The 18,811-nt window shown below is 41.4% G+C and overlaps 1 protein-coding gene across 1 annotated transcript in view; it reads left to right on the top strand.

The window, feature by feature from the left end:
• Positions 1-18,811, top strand: part of LOC127571915 (zonadhesin-like) — a 69,077-nt gene that overhangs the window by 10,227 nt on the left and 40,039 nt on the right. Inside the window, exons 6-9 of the mRNA XM_052018663.1 lie at positions 8,087-8,231; positions 11,378-11,542; positions 14,094-14,221; positions 15,027-15,247. Coding sequence (XP_051874623.1) covers positions 8,087-8,231; positions 11,378-11,542; positions 14,094-14,221; positions 15,027-15,247 — 659 coding nt within the window. The remainder of the gene's footprint in view (positions 1-8,086; positions 8,232-11,377; positions 11,543-14,093; positions 14,222-15,026; positions 15,248-18,811) is intronic.

Genomic DNA, 18,811 nt, shown 5'->3' with positions numbered 1-18,811 from the left:
AGCAGTTGTTTTGGGGGGATGAGGGTGAACATGTGGAGGGAGGTGGGAGGATGGAGGGCATGACTGGGGTGAAGCCATGGGAAAATCCTCTAATTCTGTCTCCAACATCAAGCCACAGGATTAACTAAAGATAACCTTTTCAGAATAGCACTGGGATCCTACACCTCCCTGCATTTAATTTCAGGTGCATTCTGTTCATATGCACTACCTCAGTCTTGTGAAGAGCTCTTTCCCCGAATTTTAGAATGGAATCTCCAACTTAAGTTTAGAGTTAGGGTTTATTCTCTCCCATGCTGGTGGATAGGTATCCATAATTTTCAGTCTACAGTAAGCAGTGTGGCTTAAGAGTGTTCTGTGGAACATCCTAGTAATGCAATTCTTTTTTACTGTGATTGGACTTTAAGTAGCATGATGTCAGGAGAAATTGCTTTAGTAAAGCTTAGTTGTTCTTTGAGTAATGTCACAAACCAGCAACAAAAGAAACACACTGAGCATGATTCAGTGTTAAAAACTATTTTATTAATCACTACTTATGATAATACGTAAAATAAAAGTAAAAATGTTAGTATGTTAGACTTCAAAAATGTTAAACCTTGAACGTTAACCCCAAAACTAAACTCTTTGTGTGTGTGTGTGTGGCAAAGTCCAAAACTCCCAGTTCAGGAATGGTTCTTAAAGTTCAGTTCCGCAAGCCATAAGGTGAAACATGAGCAAGGGCTTCTTCAACAACCACTGTTGTCAGAAGATAAGACGTAGATGTAGAAAAACAGAGAGAGAGTAAATACGAAATCCAGATGTTCCACGATGGAACCCAAACGACACTCCAGTGTTTACTCAGTAGTGACTTCCTCACCCCGAAAAGCATCCGAATCGTGGTCGTCCACACACAAATACCTGTTTCCTTCTACAGGTCAGCAACAAAGTGAACTCCACCGGATTACTTCCAACTTCCATACATGGATTTCAGTGGCAGACACAGTTATTGTTTCTCATCCATCGATAGAGAAAACTAGCAGGCTGGTGTCTCTCTCCCTTCTCTCTCTCTTCTCCTTCTTCTTCTAACTTCTTCAACAACGTCATTACGTCCTTTATCTTCTATTGACGTAAGCACGCCCCACACACACATACACACACACTCTCTATCTTAAAGGGACTTTCACTGAGTCCGTAACACCTCCCACCTAAAAAAAAATTTTTCCCAAGAAAAATGTAACCGCGCATACAGTTAGTAATGTTAATAATTATCATGCTACACAACTACAGACTATCAGATTAGTACAGATACATGTTTCCCATTTAACATCGGGAAAGACAATCAGCAATCACATTATCTTTGCCTTTAATGTGAGTTATCATGAGATCAAACTCTTGCAAAATTAAACTCCAGTTTAACAGCCTTTTGTTCTTGTTTTTGACTCGGCTCAGAAACACAAATGGGTTATGATCTGTATATACAGTCAATGGTTTCTGAGCGGTGCAAACATATACACTGAAATGTTGCAAGGCTAAAACAAGGGACAGTAATTCTTTCTCTATGGTGGAATAATTCTTTTGATGCTCATTAAATTTCTTTGAAAAGTAAGCTACAGGATGGTCAATATCATCAAGGTCACCCTTCTGCAATAACACAGCTCCTGCAGCTTCATCACTGGCATCTACTGCTAATGAAAATGGCTTTTCAAAGTCAGGTGTTTTGAGCACAGGATGGTAGCATAAAATGGCTTTCAGCTTCTCAAATGCTTCTTGACAAGAATCTGTCCAAACAAACTTTACTCCCTTCTTCAGAAGATTAGTTAGGGGAAGAGCAATATCAGCAAAATTTTTACAAAATTTTCGATAATATCCAACCATTCCCAAAAATCTTCTAACAGTCCTCGTACCTGTGGGAATAGGGAACTCAGATATTGCTTGAACTTTTGCCTGAACAGGAGCTTGCTTGCCTTGACCTACAACATAACCAAGATACGTCACAGTGGCATGCCCAAATTCACTTTTAGCCAAGTTAACTGTAAGGTTAGCCTTAGAAAGTCTTTCAAACAACCTTTCTAACGCAGAGATGTGATCTTCCCAAGTATCATTCCCAGTCACTAAGTCGTCAATGTAGGCATCTGTATGTTTTAACCCATGAATCACTGAATTAATCATTCTTTGAAATGTTGCCGGAGCATTTTTCATTCCAAATGGTAAAACATTGTATTCATACAATCCAGAAGGGGTTACAAAGGCTGAAATCTCCCTTCCTCTATCTGTTAATGGAACACACCAATACCCTTTTAATAGGTCAATCTTTGTAAGAAATTTTGCCTTTCCCACTCTGTCTATGCAATCATCCACCCTAGGAATAGGGTAAGCATCTGACTTTGTTACAGCATTCACTTTCCTGTAATCTGTGCAAAATCTAACAGTTCCATCAGGTTTAGGTACAATAACACAGGGCAAACTCCAATTTGAAGTAGAATGTCTAATAATATCATTTTCCAACATGTATTTTATTTCCTGATCAACAAGTTTACTTTTTTCCACATTCATTCGATATGGGTGTTGTTTGATTGGTTTTGCATCCCCAACATCAACATCATGGGTAATTATCGATGTTCTGTTTGGAACATCTGGGAACAGATTTTTAAATTTTAAAATTAATTCTCTCATCTGTTGTTTTTGTGAAACTTGTAAATGGTCCAACTTCGTTTCAAGGTTCTCCAGGATATTTTGGTTTTTTACTTTTGATGGAACAATATTTGGTCTAAATTGGCCTTCCTCAACATCAACATCAGGCATTCTAGAAACAACCACATCATCCACCGAGGCCACAACTGAATCCCTCTCATAATAAGGTTTTAGCATGTTTACATGACAGAGTTGTGTTTTCTTGCGTCTATCTGGTGTTTTGATTATATATGTTAAATCAGTCACTCGAGATTCAATAACATAGGGTCCAGAAAAACGAGATTGCAAGGGATTATTTTGGCTAGGGAAAAATACCAACACCTTTTGCCCCACTGCGAATGTCCTAGGCCAAGCACGTCTATCAAAATATGTCTTCATTCTTATCTGGCTGGTTTTCAAATTCTCTCTCGCTAGCTGGCAGACTGTCTCCAACCGAGTTTTAAATTTTTGGACATAGTCCAACAGACTCAAGTGCACTTCTTCATTAACCCATTGCCCTCTTAACAACTCCAAAGGTCCTCTCACCCTATGTCCAAATACAAGCTCAAACGGACTAAATCCTATTGACTCCTGGATTGAATCTCTAACGGCAAACAAAAGTAAATGAACGCCTTCGTCCCAATCCTTTGTGTTTTCAAAGCAATAAGTCTTCAGCATATTTTTGAGAGTAGAATGAAATCTCTCCAGAGCTCCTTGAGATTCTGGGTGATATGCAGATGATACAATCTGCTTTGCTCCCAGCTCATAGACTAGTTGTTGAAAAAAATTTGACATAAAATTACTACCTTGATCAGATTGGATTTCTTTTGGCAAACCAAACAAGGTAAAAAATTTTAAAAGAGCCTTTGACACCGTTTTGGCCTTAATATTTCTAAGGGGTATTGCCTCTGGAAATCTAGAAGTGGCACACATGATGGTTAACAAATACTGATTTCCAGTTTTAGACTTTGGTAATGGGCCAACACAGTCCACAATCACTTTCGTAAAGGGTTCACCAAAAGCAGGAATTGGTTTCAACGGAGCCACAGGGGTTTTTTGATTTGGTTTACCTACCATTTGACATGTGTGACAGGTTCGACAAAACATCACCACATCTTTTCTCAAACCAGGCCAATAGAATTGTTTCAAGATCTTCCCTACAGTTTTATTCACCCCAAAATGACCACCCAAAGGCATACTGTGGGCCAGGTTTAAAATCTCATCCCTATAAACTTTTGGAACAACAACCTGATGAATAACTTCCCATTCCTCATTAGCAGGAACATGAGGAGGTCTCCATTTCCTCATTAACACTCCATTTTTGACATAATATCCAATTGGCACTTTTTCAATCTCCTCACATGAGAGTGATTTTTCTTTCAATTCTGTCCACTCAGGGTCCTTTGTCTGTTCCACCATAAAATCCTTCCTCGACAAAGACAAATCTTTAAATTCAGGCTCACTATAAGGATGTTGATCCTCCGGTGAAGACAGAAAAGTCTCAGATAAGGCATCATAATTTTCTTCCTGTTTAGGACTGTCACAAGGAACCACATCAGACTGCACCGGACTGTCTGTCTTGGCTAATTCTCTAGCTCTAGCTCGAGTCACCGCACATGATGGGTAATGTCACAAACCAGCAACAAAAGAAACACACTGAGCATGATTCAGTGTTAAAAACTATTTTATTAATCACTACTTATGATAATACGTAAAATAAAAGTTAAAAAAAAAATGTTAGTATGTTAGAATTCAAGAATGTTAAACCTCGAACGTTAACCCCAAAACTAAACTCTTCGTGTGTGTGTGTGTGACAAAGTCCAAAACTCCCAGTTCCTGAATGGTTCTTGAAGTTCAGTTCCGCAAGCCATAAGGTGAAACATGAGCAAGGGCTTCTTCAACAACCACCGTTGTCTGAAGATAAGATGTAGATGTAGAAAAACATAGAGAGAGTACATACGAAATCCAAATGTTCCACGATGGAACCCAAACGACACTTCAGTGTTTACTCGGTAGTGACTTCCTCACCCCGAAAAGCATCCGAACCGTGGTCGTCCACACACAAATACCTGTTTCCTTCTACAGGTCAGCAACAAAGTGAACTCCACCGGATTACTTCCAACTTCCATACATGGATTTCAGTGGCAAACACAGTTATTGTTTCTCATCCATCGATAGAGAAAACAAGCAGGCTGGTGTCTCTCTCCCTTCTCTCTCTCTCTCCTTCTTCTTCTAACTTCTTCAACAACGTCATTACGTCCTTTATCTTCTATTGACGTAAGCACGCCCCACACACACATACACACACACTCTCTATCTTAAAGGGACTTTCACTGAGTCCATAACAGTAAACATCTGGATCATTCTCAGACTCATCAATCCTTGGTTTGGTTGTTAACCGTACCACAGGAACAATTTCTCCATCCGCAAGGTCATTTCCCAATAACAAAGAAAATCTTTCCACTGGTAACCTAGGTCTTATCCCTATCTCGACTGGTCCTTCTACGAACTTTGACAAAATCACCCTGTGTAAAGGGACAGACATGGTGTCATCTGTAACGCCTCGCACTAGATTTACCTCACCAGTGTCAGTTTCTTCACCAAAATTTAAAACACTGTCCAGCAAGAGAGATTGGCAAGCCCCAGTATCTCTAAGAATTTTCACTGGCACCTGGGGTGACCCATCATTCAGTGAAACAAAACCCTCTGATACATAAGAACGGAATTCCTTTCTCACCTCCTCCAACTTTTCCGCTTTTCCCTCTTGCAAGGACTGATCTTTAACAGCATCTCCTAAACCTTTTTGATTTTTAATTGCCTGAAAGCAAGTATTGGGCACAGCTTCCTTCCTTTTTTTCAAAAGGGCACAATTAGCTATCACATGGCCAGGTTTCTTACAGTAATAACAAGTACGCTCAACAGGTTTCTCCAGCACGGGCTTCTTTTCATCCTTTCCTTTTTGATTACCTCCCAATTTAATCTCCAGTTTACCTGGATTGTCCTTGTAACTCTTTTGAAAGGTTTTAGGTTGTCCCCATTTGGATTTATGGGTTAAAGCATAATCATCTGCCAACCTAGCAGTTTCTTCTAAAGTTTCCACTCCCTTTTCATTTAAATATGTTGTTAATTCAGCTGGAACACATCTTTTAAAGTCTTCCACTAATATCAATTCTTTCAATTTATCAAAATCCCCATCTACATTTTTAGCCATGTACCATCGTTCAAAACATATTCTCTTTCCATTGGCAAATTCCATATAAGTCTGATCTGCAGATTTCCTCAAGTCTCTAAATTTTTGTCTATAAGCTTCAGGTACCAATTCATAGGCCTTCAATATAGCTTGTTTTACCTTGGTATAATCAGCTGCATCCTCAACAGACAAAGCAGAATAAGCTTTTTGAGCTTTACCTTTAATCACACTCTGTACCATAAGAGCCCATCCTTCCTTTGGCCAGTTTGAACTCACAGCAACCTTTTCAAAATGTTGGAAATACTGATCAACCTGATCTTCCTCAAAAGGAGGGACTAATCGAACCTCCCTGCTGGCTGAAAAACCATCATCAGAACCAGATTCCAAACTCTTTTGCATCATTTGTAAATCATGCTGCCTCTGTTTCTCCTTCTCCTCACTATCCAGCTCCATCCTCTTCAATTCCATCTGCTTCATTGCTAGATCAGCCTCTATCTTCATCCGAGTTAGCTCTCGTTCAGCCTCTATCTTTAACTGGGTTTGATCTCGTTCAGCCTCTAATTTCTTTTGTCCCAACTCGAACTTCAGTCGTGTTTGTTCTAACTCCATCTTTGCTATCTGCACCTGTGCCTCAGAAATTGCTATTTCACTGCCAGGAAACTGTTTTAACACTTCCTTCTCAAACACCTTCTTTTCCACATAATGGCCAGCTATCAGTCTCTGAATATCTGCCTTTCTCATAGACTGCTTTACTTCTGTAAGGTTGAGCCTTGTAGCAATCTTTATCAGATCATCCTTTTTCACCACCTCCAATCCCTTTTGGGTTGGTGACTCCAAAAATGCCTTAATATCCATTGCTGCTGGTTTCCACACACACAAGCCAATTAAAAAGAACTTATCAGACCTCCCTCAACAAATCTCGTCAATCTGGGGAACAATCCCAGACGACACTCGTTAATCTTTGGATTGGATCCCGGACGACACTCGTTAATCTTTGGGTTGGATCCCGGATGAGCCCCCAATTTTGTCACGAACCAGCAACAAAAGAAACACACTGAGCATGATTCAGTGTTAAAAACTATTTTATTAATCACTACTTATGATAATACGTAAAATAAAAGTAAAAATGTTAGTATGTTAGACTTCAAAAATGTTAAACCTTGAACGTTAACCCCAAAACTAAACTCTTTGTGTGTGTGTGTGTGTGGCAAAGTCCAAAACTCCCAGTTCAGGAATGGTTCTTAAAGTTCAGTTCCGCAAGCCATAAGGTGAAACATGAGCAAGGGCTTCTTCAACAACCACCGTTGTCTGAAGATAAGATGTAGATGTAGAAAAACAGAGAGAGAGTAAGTACGAAATCCAAATGTTCCACGATGGAACCCAAACGACACTCCAGTGTTTACTCAGTAGTGACTTCCTCACCCCGAAAAGCATCCGAATCGTGGTCGTCCACACACAAATACCTGTTTCCTTCTACAGGTCAGCAACAAAGTGAACTCAACCGGATTACTTCCAACCTCCATACATGGATTTCAGTGGCAGACACAGTTATTGTTTCTCATCCATCGATAGAGAAAACTAGCAGGCTGGTGTCTTTCTCCCTTCTCTCTCTCTTCTCCTTCTTCTTCTTCTAACTTCTTCAACAACGTCATTACGTCCTTTATCTTCTATTGACGTAAGCACGCCCCACACACACATACACACACACTCTCTATCTTAAAGGGACTTTCACTGAGTCCGTAACAGTAAACAAAGACTATCATATTCCGAGCCAATGATATTGAAAATCACATTGGAATCCAAAAATTTGGCATTGCATTGTTGCTAAGGTCATTGGGGTGAATTTCACACTGGAACCACATTTCTCGCACTGACAAATGCCACAATGGGACCCACACTGAGTGGTAAGAGCTCAGAAATGGTTGCAATTTTATTCTGATCAGGTTCAAACTTTTGTCTGTCCTATGCTGTTTTTTCACTGTCTTGTGAGAACAAGTTTCTTGGTTTGAATTTCCTTTATATAGAAGAGATGGAGAAAACAAAAGCAAAACCAAAATCACTGTCTGGTTAATAAAGTGAAATGAACTAAAAATAAATCAATGATTGCCAGGCTGCCCCCCTTCTAATTAGTTAACAGTGGAAAGTAAGAAGTTGTGCTGTAATAGGCCATAATTTCATTGCCACAACTTGGCTATTTCTCACATTGAACCATTTCCTTTAACAGTGTCATCTTGGTTGATTTTTTTTCAGACGTATGAAAGCTGGTTCACAAGAGAAAATTGCACTGAGCGTTGTACATGCTTGGGCAAAAACGTCACTGTCTGTGCAGCATGGAAGTGTGGAATGCATGAGAAATGTGAAAGATGGGATGGAGAGCTCGGCTGTCAGATGGCAGGTTAGTAATTTTACAAAAGAGTGGAGTACTGATCCGCAGTTGGGTAAGTGATATCATTAGTGGGACCCACTGAACCATTACATTTATGAAAAGTCAAGGTGTAACAGACATTGGAACCTGAAAGCTGCTTTGAGTTCAGTTTTTCTATTTACAGGTAAAAATGCACTCCCTAGTGTGTTCCTTAATTCCATGTTCCTTGTTTAGAATTTGTAGTGAGATGACTAGTTAAGGCAGCATTTGGAAGTATTACAGTCTCCTTCAGCACCCATCCCAAGGGAAAGCAAACGTGAACTATGTTTCTAACAGCTATCCAGTGTGATACCTGTTACAAAATGCAATCAGTACTGAATTGAAAGGAACCACCCCTATCATGTTCCCAGCCTTATTTTCTAGTTTCCCACACCATTACTATGATTCTGCTTCAGTGGCGTTGGCCCCTAAGCATGCAGGGGAGTTGTTGTAAGACAAGTTCGTAAGGTCTTAAAGGGCAAGGACTCTGGACACAGTCTTTGGAGTTAAAATGATTTATTCGCAAAGACAAACGCGGGACAGGATGAACGAGAACAGACACGCACACACGCACACGGGTGATAGCAAACGTGAGGGAAATCACAACAAGGGTGAGATACACACACACCCACACACACACACACACCCACACACACAAAACAAACTGGTTACAATTGATCAAGGAAGAAGCAATACTATGCCTGACCCTTCGACCTCAGTGCAAGCATCGGCCCTACGCTACTGGGGATCTACTTAGGACACTCCTAACCCTTGTGGAAATGCACACACTTACCAATGGTCTCTTCAGCGTTGTTTCACAATTCCTGGAGCAATTAAAAGAGTGAACCACACACATGTGGCATTCTTTATAGTGCTGGAGGGCTGGGTGGTCCAGTCCAGGTAATTCAAACAATCCAATGGTTCAGAGTCAGGTATAAAGGTGTTTACAAAGGCCAGTGGTCAAGTGTGTGTGCTAATAGGTGGGTGGAGCCAGACCTTGATTGACGGTGTGGCTTTCGACCATGTGGTCAATGGTGTCACGTGACAGCCATGACCCTTCACAGTACAGGAGTATAGTGGACAGCAGAGTGGTACAGCTAGTGGAGCCGCTGCCTCACAGCTCCATCAACCCTGGTTCAGTCCTGACCTCTGATGCTGAGTGTGTGAAGTTATCACCTTCCCCCTGTGACCACATGCGTTTCCTCCAGGTGTTCCGGTTTCCTCCCAGATCTCAAAAATATGCGGGTTGTAGGTTAACCAGCAGCTGTAAATTGCCCCAGTGGTAGAATCTGGGGGGAATTTATTGGAATGTTGGGATATTAAAATGAGTTTGGGTAGGATTAGTGTAATAATGGGTGCCTGATGCTCGGCTCAGAATCATTTGGCTGAAGAGCCTGTTCCCATGCTGTATCTCTCTCTGTATTCATTTTGGGAACTCTTGCCTATAAAATATGAATATGTGAATAGAAATTCAGTGTAGGGAGACAGCTGGTCTGCGATGAACAGAATGGTTGAATTTCCCTATTGCTTGCACTGTTGACAATCATGTTTGGAGAAAAGCATCTTAGGGGTATTAACACCCAGGGAGATGCATTTCAACTTTGAGAATCTGAGATATTCTTTGTAATAGAGAATCAATCTTTGTTGCAGTGCTATGTACCCAGCAGCAAAATGTTATTTCAGCACAATAAGCATTGTTCAGAATTTCATTGTATTATTATTGTCATCTAGGAAGTGCATCCTGCCATGTTACTAGTGGTACTCACTATTATACCTTCGATAAAATCATGTACTCGTTCTCGGGCACTTGCGCATACACCCTGGTGAAAGCGTGTGACAACAGCAGTGTGACCCCTATCAGCATCAGCATATTAAATGAAGGACAAGGACAACTTCCTTCACCTTATTTGAGAGAGATCTACGTAGATGTGTATGGTGTTCGCCTTACACTACAGAGAAACAGGAGGACCTTGGTAAGGGAAAATGTGCTGTACAATGTTACACTATAAGAGGTTTCATTTGTACCAACTCTTTGATATTTTTTTCTTTAGCTTTGTGTAAGTATAATGAGCATTAAGTGAAGAATTCTCTTGGTAGTGAATGAAACACTTTCTATATTGGGCAATGATTTTGGTATTGTTATTCAAAGAAGCTGTAAAGCTCGGGTAAATGCCACATAAGGATCATTCTTCTCATTCTCAACCTTGGAAGAGTAACCACAATTCCCGCAATGTGATCACCTCTGTTTCTCATAGAAACCGTTGCTTGGTTTCTGAATGAGACTGATAATTCAGTACTAGTTAATTTGTTTAGTCGTCCATGCTCCAGCCTGCATACATGTCATCAGCCAAAAACGTGAATCAATATCTGTGTGGTGGCATTGTGCAGATATATATCCTAAGTTGATCAAAGACTGATTAGAAACAAGTAAATCACAGGCACATTTGTTTTCTACTATTCGATTACAAAACGTAGGCACTGCAGGAGGTATTGTCCTCTAAATATAAGTAATACAATAGTAAGTTACTTGAAGTAGGATTTCAAATTATGATTGCAAAATGGCATTGTAGATCAGCAGGCCATTAAAAACATTTTCATTTACATTAAAGTCAGAAAATGTGAAAACCATGTGGTTTCTTTAAAGTGCTGGCAAATGCAGATACTGGCTTTACGCTACAAGCTATTTCAAAATCCATTTTTTTACCAACTAATGTAGAGTTGCAGTAGGAAGATAGTGTCTTGTGCTCTCAGATGATCCTGGCACGGTAGTGTAGCAGTTAGTGTAACGTTATTACAGCACCAGCGACCCGGGTTCATTTCCGCCGCTGTCTGTAAAAGAGTTTGTACGTTCTCCCCGTGTGTCTGCGTGGGTTTCTTCTGGGTGCTCCGGTTTCCTCCCACGTTCCAAAGATGTACAGGTTAGGAGCTGTGGGCATGCTATGTCGGTGCCAGAAGAGTGGTGACACTTATGGGCTGCCCCCAGCACATTCTCAGTAACACAAAAAGATGCATTTCACTGTGTGTTTCGATGTGCTTGTGACTAATAAATATCTATTTTCAGTTTTTGGTGTTGTAAAATGGTTCTGTTTCTTCATAGTTGACGATGTCTATATCATACAAAGTATGTTCTTTTCTAGCTGGACGGAGTAAGGGCCCGCACACCAATCCCGGGTCATGTGAAAGGTATAAACATTATAACAAATGGTATCTACACAATGGTTGAGACAGATTTTGGCATGTCAGTGAAATTTGACGGCAGTCGCAACCTGGAGATCAGTTTGCCTAACTCATATTATTCAAAGGTAAGTAAAGCATGTATTTTACTGCAACATATTTTATACAGTGTTGCATTTTATAAGGCCAAATTAGAGTGCGTATACCATAACTGGTCGGGCCCTAGGGAGTGTTAATGAACAGAGGAACTGGTATGGATAAGTAAAATGGTCGGCATGGATGTGGTGGGCCAAAGAGCCTTTTTCTGTGATGCAAATGTTTCTCATGTATGGTACTTGAAAGGAAATTTCACCCAAAGGAAAAGTGAATGCATATGATATTAATTTATAATACATTGGCTTTAAGGAACTTAAAATCTGCAATAAAAATATGGTGACTCAAAATATGATATTTTTATTTGGCCAAAGTATGGTTAATTTATGGAAAATGAAGATTATTGTGGTGAATAAAAGAAATCTTAATACCTTATGCATATTTTAAAATAAAGTAAATAAATATTTATAAATATTTTTCTCATCTCTCACCTAAATGGAATGACGTGTGTAAAATATTGAATGAATGTGATTTTTCCTGAAGGGAATGGGTAACTAAATTTGTCATATGGGATTTCATTCTGTTGTAAAGTGTTGAGATTAAACTAAGAAAGCTGACATAAAAGTCACTTAAGAATTTCTTGCACCAATTAGTTAAGATATACAATGGGATTAGGTCAACTTTGAAGAAATTTCTTAATTAGCCCAGGCACCAAAGAAGATAAATTAGAACATAGAACAGTATAGCACAACATGGGCCCTTCGGCCCACGATGTTGTATCGACCAATATAAACCTTGTCCCCATTCAATCTATCCCCCCTCTCCACCTCCCATAACCCTCTATTTTTCTTTTGTCCACATGCCTATCTAATAGTCCCTTAAATGACCCTATCATATCGGCCCCTACCACTACCTTTGGTGGTGCATTCCAGGCACCCACCACTCTCTGTGTAAAAAACCTACTTCTGGCATCTCCCCTGAACTTTCCTCCATGCACCTTAAACGGGTGACTTCTAGTATTAGCCATTGCCACCCTGGGGAAAAGATGCTGGTTGTCCACTCTGTCTATGCCTCTCATAATCTTATATACCTCTATCAAGTCTCCTCTCATCCTCAGTTGCTCCAAGCCCTAACTCGCTTAACCTCTCCTCATAAGACATGCTCTCCAACCCAGGTATCATCCTTGCAAATCTCCTCTGCACCCTCTCCAAAGCTTCCACATCCTTCCTATAATGTGGTGACCAGAACTGAACACAATATTCCAAATGTGGTCTAACCGGAGTCTTATAGAGCTGCAACATTACCTCTTGGCTCTTGAACTCAATCCCTTGGCTAATGAAGGCCAGCACACCATATGCCTTCTTAACTGCCCTATCCACTTCTAACCAGAGTCTTATAGAGCTGCAACATTACCTCTCGGCTCTTGAATTCAAATCTCTTGGCTAATGAAGGCCAGCACACCATATGCCTTCTTAACTGCCCTATCCACTTGTGCAACAACTTTGAGGGATCTATGTACTTGGACCCCGAGATCTCTCTGTTCCTGCACACTGCTAAGAATCCTGCCATTAACCATGTACTCTGCCTTCAGATTTGTTCTTCCAATGTGTATCACTCCACACTTGTCCAGATTGAACTCCATCCGCCACTTCTTGGCCCAGTTCTGCATCCTGTCTAAATTCTGTTGCAACCTACGATAACCTTCTTCAGTATCTACTACACCACCAACCTTCATGTCATCTGCAAACTTACCAACCCACCCTTCCACTTCCTCATCCAAATCATACATAAAAATCACAAAGAGCAGGGGTCCCAGAACAGATCCCTGTGGAATACCACTAGTCACCGACCTCCAGGTCGAATACACCCCTTCTACAACCACCCTCTGCCTTCTGTGGGGAAGCCAATTTTGAATCCACACAGCCAGTTTTGCATGGATCCTGTACCTCACAGTATTGTAGCGGTTAGCGTAATGCTTTACAGCGTTAGCAACCCGGGTTCAATTCCAGCTGCTGTCTGTAAGAAGTTTGTACATTCTCCCCGTGTCTGCATGGGTTTCTTCAGGGTGCTCCGGTTTCCTCCCACATTCCAAAGGCATACTGGTTAGGAAGTTGTGGGCATGCTATGTTGGCACCAAAAGCATGGCGACACTTGAGGGCTGCCCCTAGAACACTCTATGCAAAAGATGCATTTCTCTGTGTGTTTCGATGTACATGTGACTAATAAAGATGTCTTATCTTATCATGACTTTCTGAATGAGCCTACAATGGGGAACCTTGTCAAACACCTTGCTAAAATCTATATTTACCACATCCACCACACTACCTTCATCAATTTGTCTTGTTGCTTCCTCAAAAAAACTATTAGGCTCGTGAGGCACGACCTGCCCTTCACAAAGCCCATTAAGACTATACCTTCAAATGCTCATAAATCCTGTCCCCAAGAATCCACTCCAATAATTTGCCCACCACTGATGTAAGACTCAGTTTAATTCTGCTCTTTTAAGTTTTATGTAATACAGTACACCTTGATCTCAAGTCATCTCTTTGTAATAACTTTTGGGACTCCATTCCCCTGTTAATGTAGGTGTGTGGCTTGTGCGGTGATTACAATGGCCAGCAGGTTGATGAGTTTCGAATGCCCAATGGTCATATTGCACCCAGCGCTAATCACTTTGGAAACAGTTGGCAATCAAAGGAATTTGGCAGTCAAGGGTAAGTTTTAAACCTTTATGTATTGCAGAAGCACTCTAAAGTATATATTCTTATTAATTGTGAACAGTGAATAATACAAACCTTAGAGTGTACACAAGGCAATTGTATGAAAGTGGGAACAACAGGAGTCCAGTTGGCCCTTGTTTTTTCCCATTCAAATAATGCCTATATTTTAACCCCATCAGGGTCTTTAGATAGTGTAAACCTATGTAATAAGAACAGAAGCCATTTCCCAGTGCTCTGTTGCTGTTAGTGTAGTGGAAGAACTCAGAAGTATAACAATGAATCTTCCTTTTGAACGTCACATGTACTGCTTTAATCTTCCTATTTAACACTAGGTAACGTTGAGTTTAAAACCTTTTGAAAATCCCATCTTCCTATGCTGTAATGAGATTGCAACATCTCTGCAGCCGGTGCACTCAAGTTTATAATCAGTTATGATGGACACAAAAAAAATTAAAAATGGTTTAATAGAGAAGGTAAAGAGAAAATGTTTCCATTTTTGATGGTTCCACAATCTGTGGACAGAAATATAAATCAGTTACTAATGCAGCTCGTAAGGAGCTCAGAAGACATTTCTTGATCTGGACGATGTTGAGAATAGTTGAAGTGAAAGCATAGATGCATATTTATGAACACTTATTTGAACTTTGAAAGTAGTTTGCCTCAACCTTTATACCAGGGAGAACTACAGAGACAAACTAAGAAGCAGTTTGTTCCTCAGTACAAGATTTAATATTTTAAGGATTTCACGCATGCATATGATGCGAAAATGTATCGTTGAAATATTGTTTCTTTTCTCTAGCTGTCTGCCAAGAAACCAACAACAAGTGGACGTTCTTTGCACTCCAAGAGAGAAGCTGATGTTTGAGTCCCAGTGCCAGGAACTGCTGTCCAATAAGTACAAGTCTTGCCATCCCCTTGTTAATCCAGATCTCTTCATCAAGAACTGCGTGCAAGATATGTGCAAATACAATGGTTTGCTGCCAGCACTCTGTGATAACATCCAACATTACGCTGATGCTTGTAAGAAAGAGGGAATAGAACTTGTATGGAGGAACAGTACTTTCTGCTGTAAGTAATTATACGAATAACTGTTGTCTGTAGGGGAGATATGACAGTTCAATAGTATGCAAATGTTTGTATATTGTTAAAAATATTGTGCAGTACAACATTGCCATGATATGATACATGAGTACAGTAAGCTACTCACTGGAGTAGTGGCTGCTACAAGAAGTATAAGGGATTCAGTGTTATGAAATTCTTTTGACATCCCCACTGTAAATTTGGCAGTGAACATCAGAATGACCAAATATGTCCTCCCTCTTGCTGAAAGTGTAGCCTCCAACTTCATCAAGTATGTGGCCATTGATGTTGGAGAGGAAGGGGATTTGTTAAACTGTGCGTTTCCATGATCTCGGTCCTTTAAAGCAATTAGCACTGGTTTAGCACGTCAGCCATACCTGAGGGAATCCCCCTCAGCAAGGGTAGACGTAGGTAATGAGATTCACCACTGCCTCAGGTACACCAGCACAGCCTTTGCCCACCTAAAGGAAAGAGTGCTTGCAGACCAGAACTTTAAACCCATCAACAAATTAATAGAAACACAAGATGCTAGAATCTGGAGCAACAAACACAAAATGATGGAAGAACTCAGCAGGTCACATCTATGGAGGGAAATAAACTGTCGACGTTTCAGGTCGAGACCCTTCATCAGGACTGGAAAGGAAGAGGGCAGAAGCCAGAATAAGAAGGATGGGGGAAATGGAGGAGCACAGACTTGCAGGTGATAGGTAAGACCAGGTGAGAGGGGGAAGGTAAGTGGGTGGGGGGGGGAATGAAAGGGAGTGATGTAAGAAGCTAAGGGTTGATAGGTAGAAGAGGCAAAGGGCTGAAGAAGAAGGAATCCGGTAGAAGAGGGCAGTAGACCATAGGAAAAAGGGAAGAAGGTGGGGAATAGATGGGCAGGTCATGATGGCAGGGGAGGGGAAAGAGAAGGGGTGAGTGGGCCACAGGAATCAGGGAAAACAAAGGGGGAGGGAGGGGAGGGGAGGGGTTACCAGAAGTTAGAGAAATCAATGTTGAGGCTACCAAGGCGGAATATGAGGTGGTGTTCCTCCAACCTGCGTCTGGCCTCAACGTGGCAGTAGAGGAGGCCGTGGATAGACATGTCCGTATGGGAGTGGGATGTAGAATCGAAGTGGCTGGTCACCGGGAGGTCCTTGCTTTTGTGGTGGATGAATTAATAATCTATCCAAGAGCGATGATCCCTCCCCTCCTGTATTAATTAGTGACATGGCCAACTTGCAGTAGGCACCTGAAAGCACTGGAAAATCATTGCCAATGCTGCCTCTGCAAAATCCCCCAAATGTGCTGGCAGGATATGCAAATCAATGTCAGAATCCTGTCCCAGGACAACATGCCCAGGATTGAGGTGTTGATCACAGTCAACCAGCTCTGATAGTTGGGTCACTTCACCTGCATGCTTGACACGAGACTCCCGACAACATAGCATGCGATTTCCATTGGGATGGAGAAAATCCCCCAAAGGTGTCTTCAAAGCTTCCTTGAACAATGTAACATTTTCACCAACTCCTGGGAATTCTTAGTTCAAGACTGCTTAAGCTGCCAGAGAAACATGTGGAAAACACTAAATGCTCCACGTTTCTCTGATTTGAGCCAATAGAGGCCAAGAACAAACAGTACATACAGCAATTCAAATAACTTGCCTACTTGCCCCTTCAAGAAGAAAAACACTATGATGGTGGAGGAACTCAGCAGGCCAGGGAGCATCTGTGGGGAAAAGCAGGCGGTCAACGTTTCGGGTCAGAACCCTCCTTCAGGACTGAAGATAGGAAAAGGGGAAGTCCAGTATATAGGAGGGGAAAGCAGAGCAGCGATAGGTGGACAAAAGGTGGACGGTTTGAGATGTGTCTATGTTAACGCGAGGAGTATAGTGAACAAGGCGGACGAGCTTAGACCTTCGATAAATACTTGAAGCTACGATGTGGTGGCCATTACAGAGACTTGGATGGCTCAGGGACAGGAATGGTTACTTCAAGTGCTGGGTTTTAGATGAAAGGACAGGGAGAGAGGCAAAAGAGGTGGGGGAGTGGCACTGTTGATCAGAGAGAGTGTCACGGCTACAGAAAAGGTGGATGTCATGGAGGGACTGTTTACGGAGTCTCTGTGGGTGGAGGTTAGGAACAGGAAGGGGTCAATAACTTTATTGGGTGTTTTTTATAGGCCGCCCAATAGTAACAGGGATATTGAGGAGCAGATAGGGAAGCAGATCCTAGAAAGGTGTGACAAAAACAGAGTTGTTGTGATGGGAGATTTTAATTTCCCAAATATCGATTGGCATCTCCATACAGTGAGGGGTTTAGATGGGGTGGAGTTTGTTACGTGTGTTCAGGAAGGATTTTTGACAAAATGTAGATAAGCCTACAAGAGGAGAGGCTGTGCTTGATTTGGTATTGGGAAATGAACCTGGTCAGGTGTCAGGTCTCTCAGTGGGAGAGCATTTTGGAGATAGTGATCATAATTCTATCTCCTTTACGATAGCATTGGAGAGAGATAGGAACAGACAGACTAGAAAGGCGTTTAGTTGGGGTAAAGGGAGTTATGAGGCCCTCAGGCAGGAAATTGGAAGATTAAATTGGGAACAGATATTCTCAGGGAAAAGTACGGAAGAAATGTGGCAAATATTCAGGGGATATTTGTGTGGAGTTCTGCATAGGCATGTTCCAATGAGACAGGGAAGTTATGATAAGATACAGGAACTGTGGTGTACAAAGTCTAATAAATCTAGTCAAAAGGAAAAGAAAAGCTTACAATAGGTACAGAGAGCTAGGTAATGTTAGAGATCTGGAAGAGTATAAGGCTAACAGGAAGGAGCTTAAGAAGGAAATTAGGAGAGCCAAAAGGGGCCATGAGAAGGCCTTGGCAGGCAGGATTAAGGAAAACCCCAAGGCATTCTACAAGTATGTGAAGAGTAAGAAGATAAGATGTGAAAGAATAGGACCTATCAAGTGCAGCAGTGGGAAAGTGTGTATGGATCCGGAGGAAATAGCAGATGTACTTAATGAATACGCTACTTCAGTATTCACTATGGAAAAGGACCTTAGTGATTGTAGTGATGACTTGCAGCAGACTAAAAAGCTTGAGCATGTGGATATTAAGAAAGAGGAGGTGCTGGAGCTTTTGAAGAGCATCAAGTTGGATATGTCACTGGGACCAGATGAGATGTACCCCAGGCTGCTGTGCGAGGTGAGGGAGGAGATTGCGGACCCTCTGGCGATGATCCTTGCATCATCAATGGAGACGGGAGAGGTTCCGGAGGATTGGAGGATGTTGTTCCCTTAGTCAAGAGGGAGTAGAGATAGCCCAGGAAATTATAGACCGGTGAGTCTTACCTCAGTGTTTGGTAAGCTGATGGAGAAGATCCTGAGAGGCAGGATTTATGAACATTTGGAGAGGTATAATATGATTAGGAAAAGTCAGCATGGCTTTGTCAGGTCCTGCCTTACGAGCCTGATCGAATTTTTTGAGGAAGTAACTAAACACATCAATGAAGGGAGAGCAGTAGAT

Source organism: Pristis pectinata, chromosome 6 (assembly GCF_009764475.1).
Source record: "Pristis pectinata isolate sPriPec2 chromosome 6, sPriPec2.1.pri, whole genome shotgun sequence".
NCBI lineage: Eukaryota > Metazoa > Chordata > Chondrichthyes > Rhinopristiformes > Pristidae > Pristis > Pristis pectinata.
This window is presented reverse-complemented; position numbering and strand designations above follow the sequence as displayed.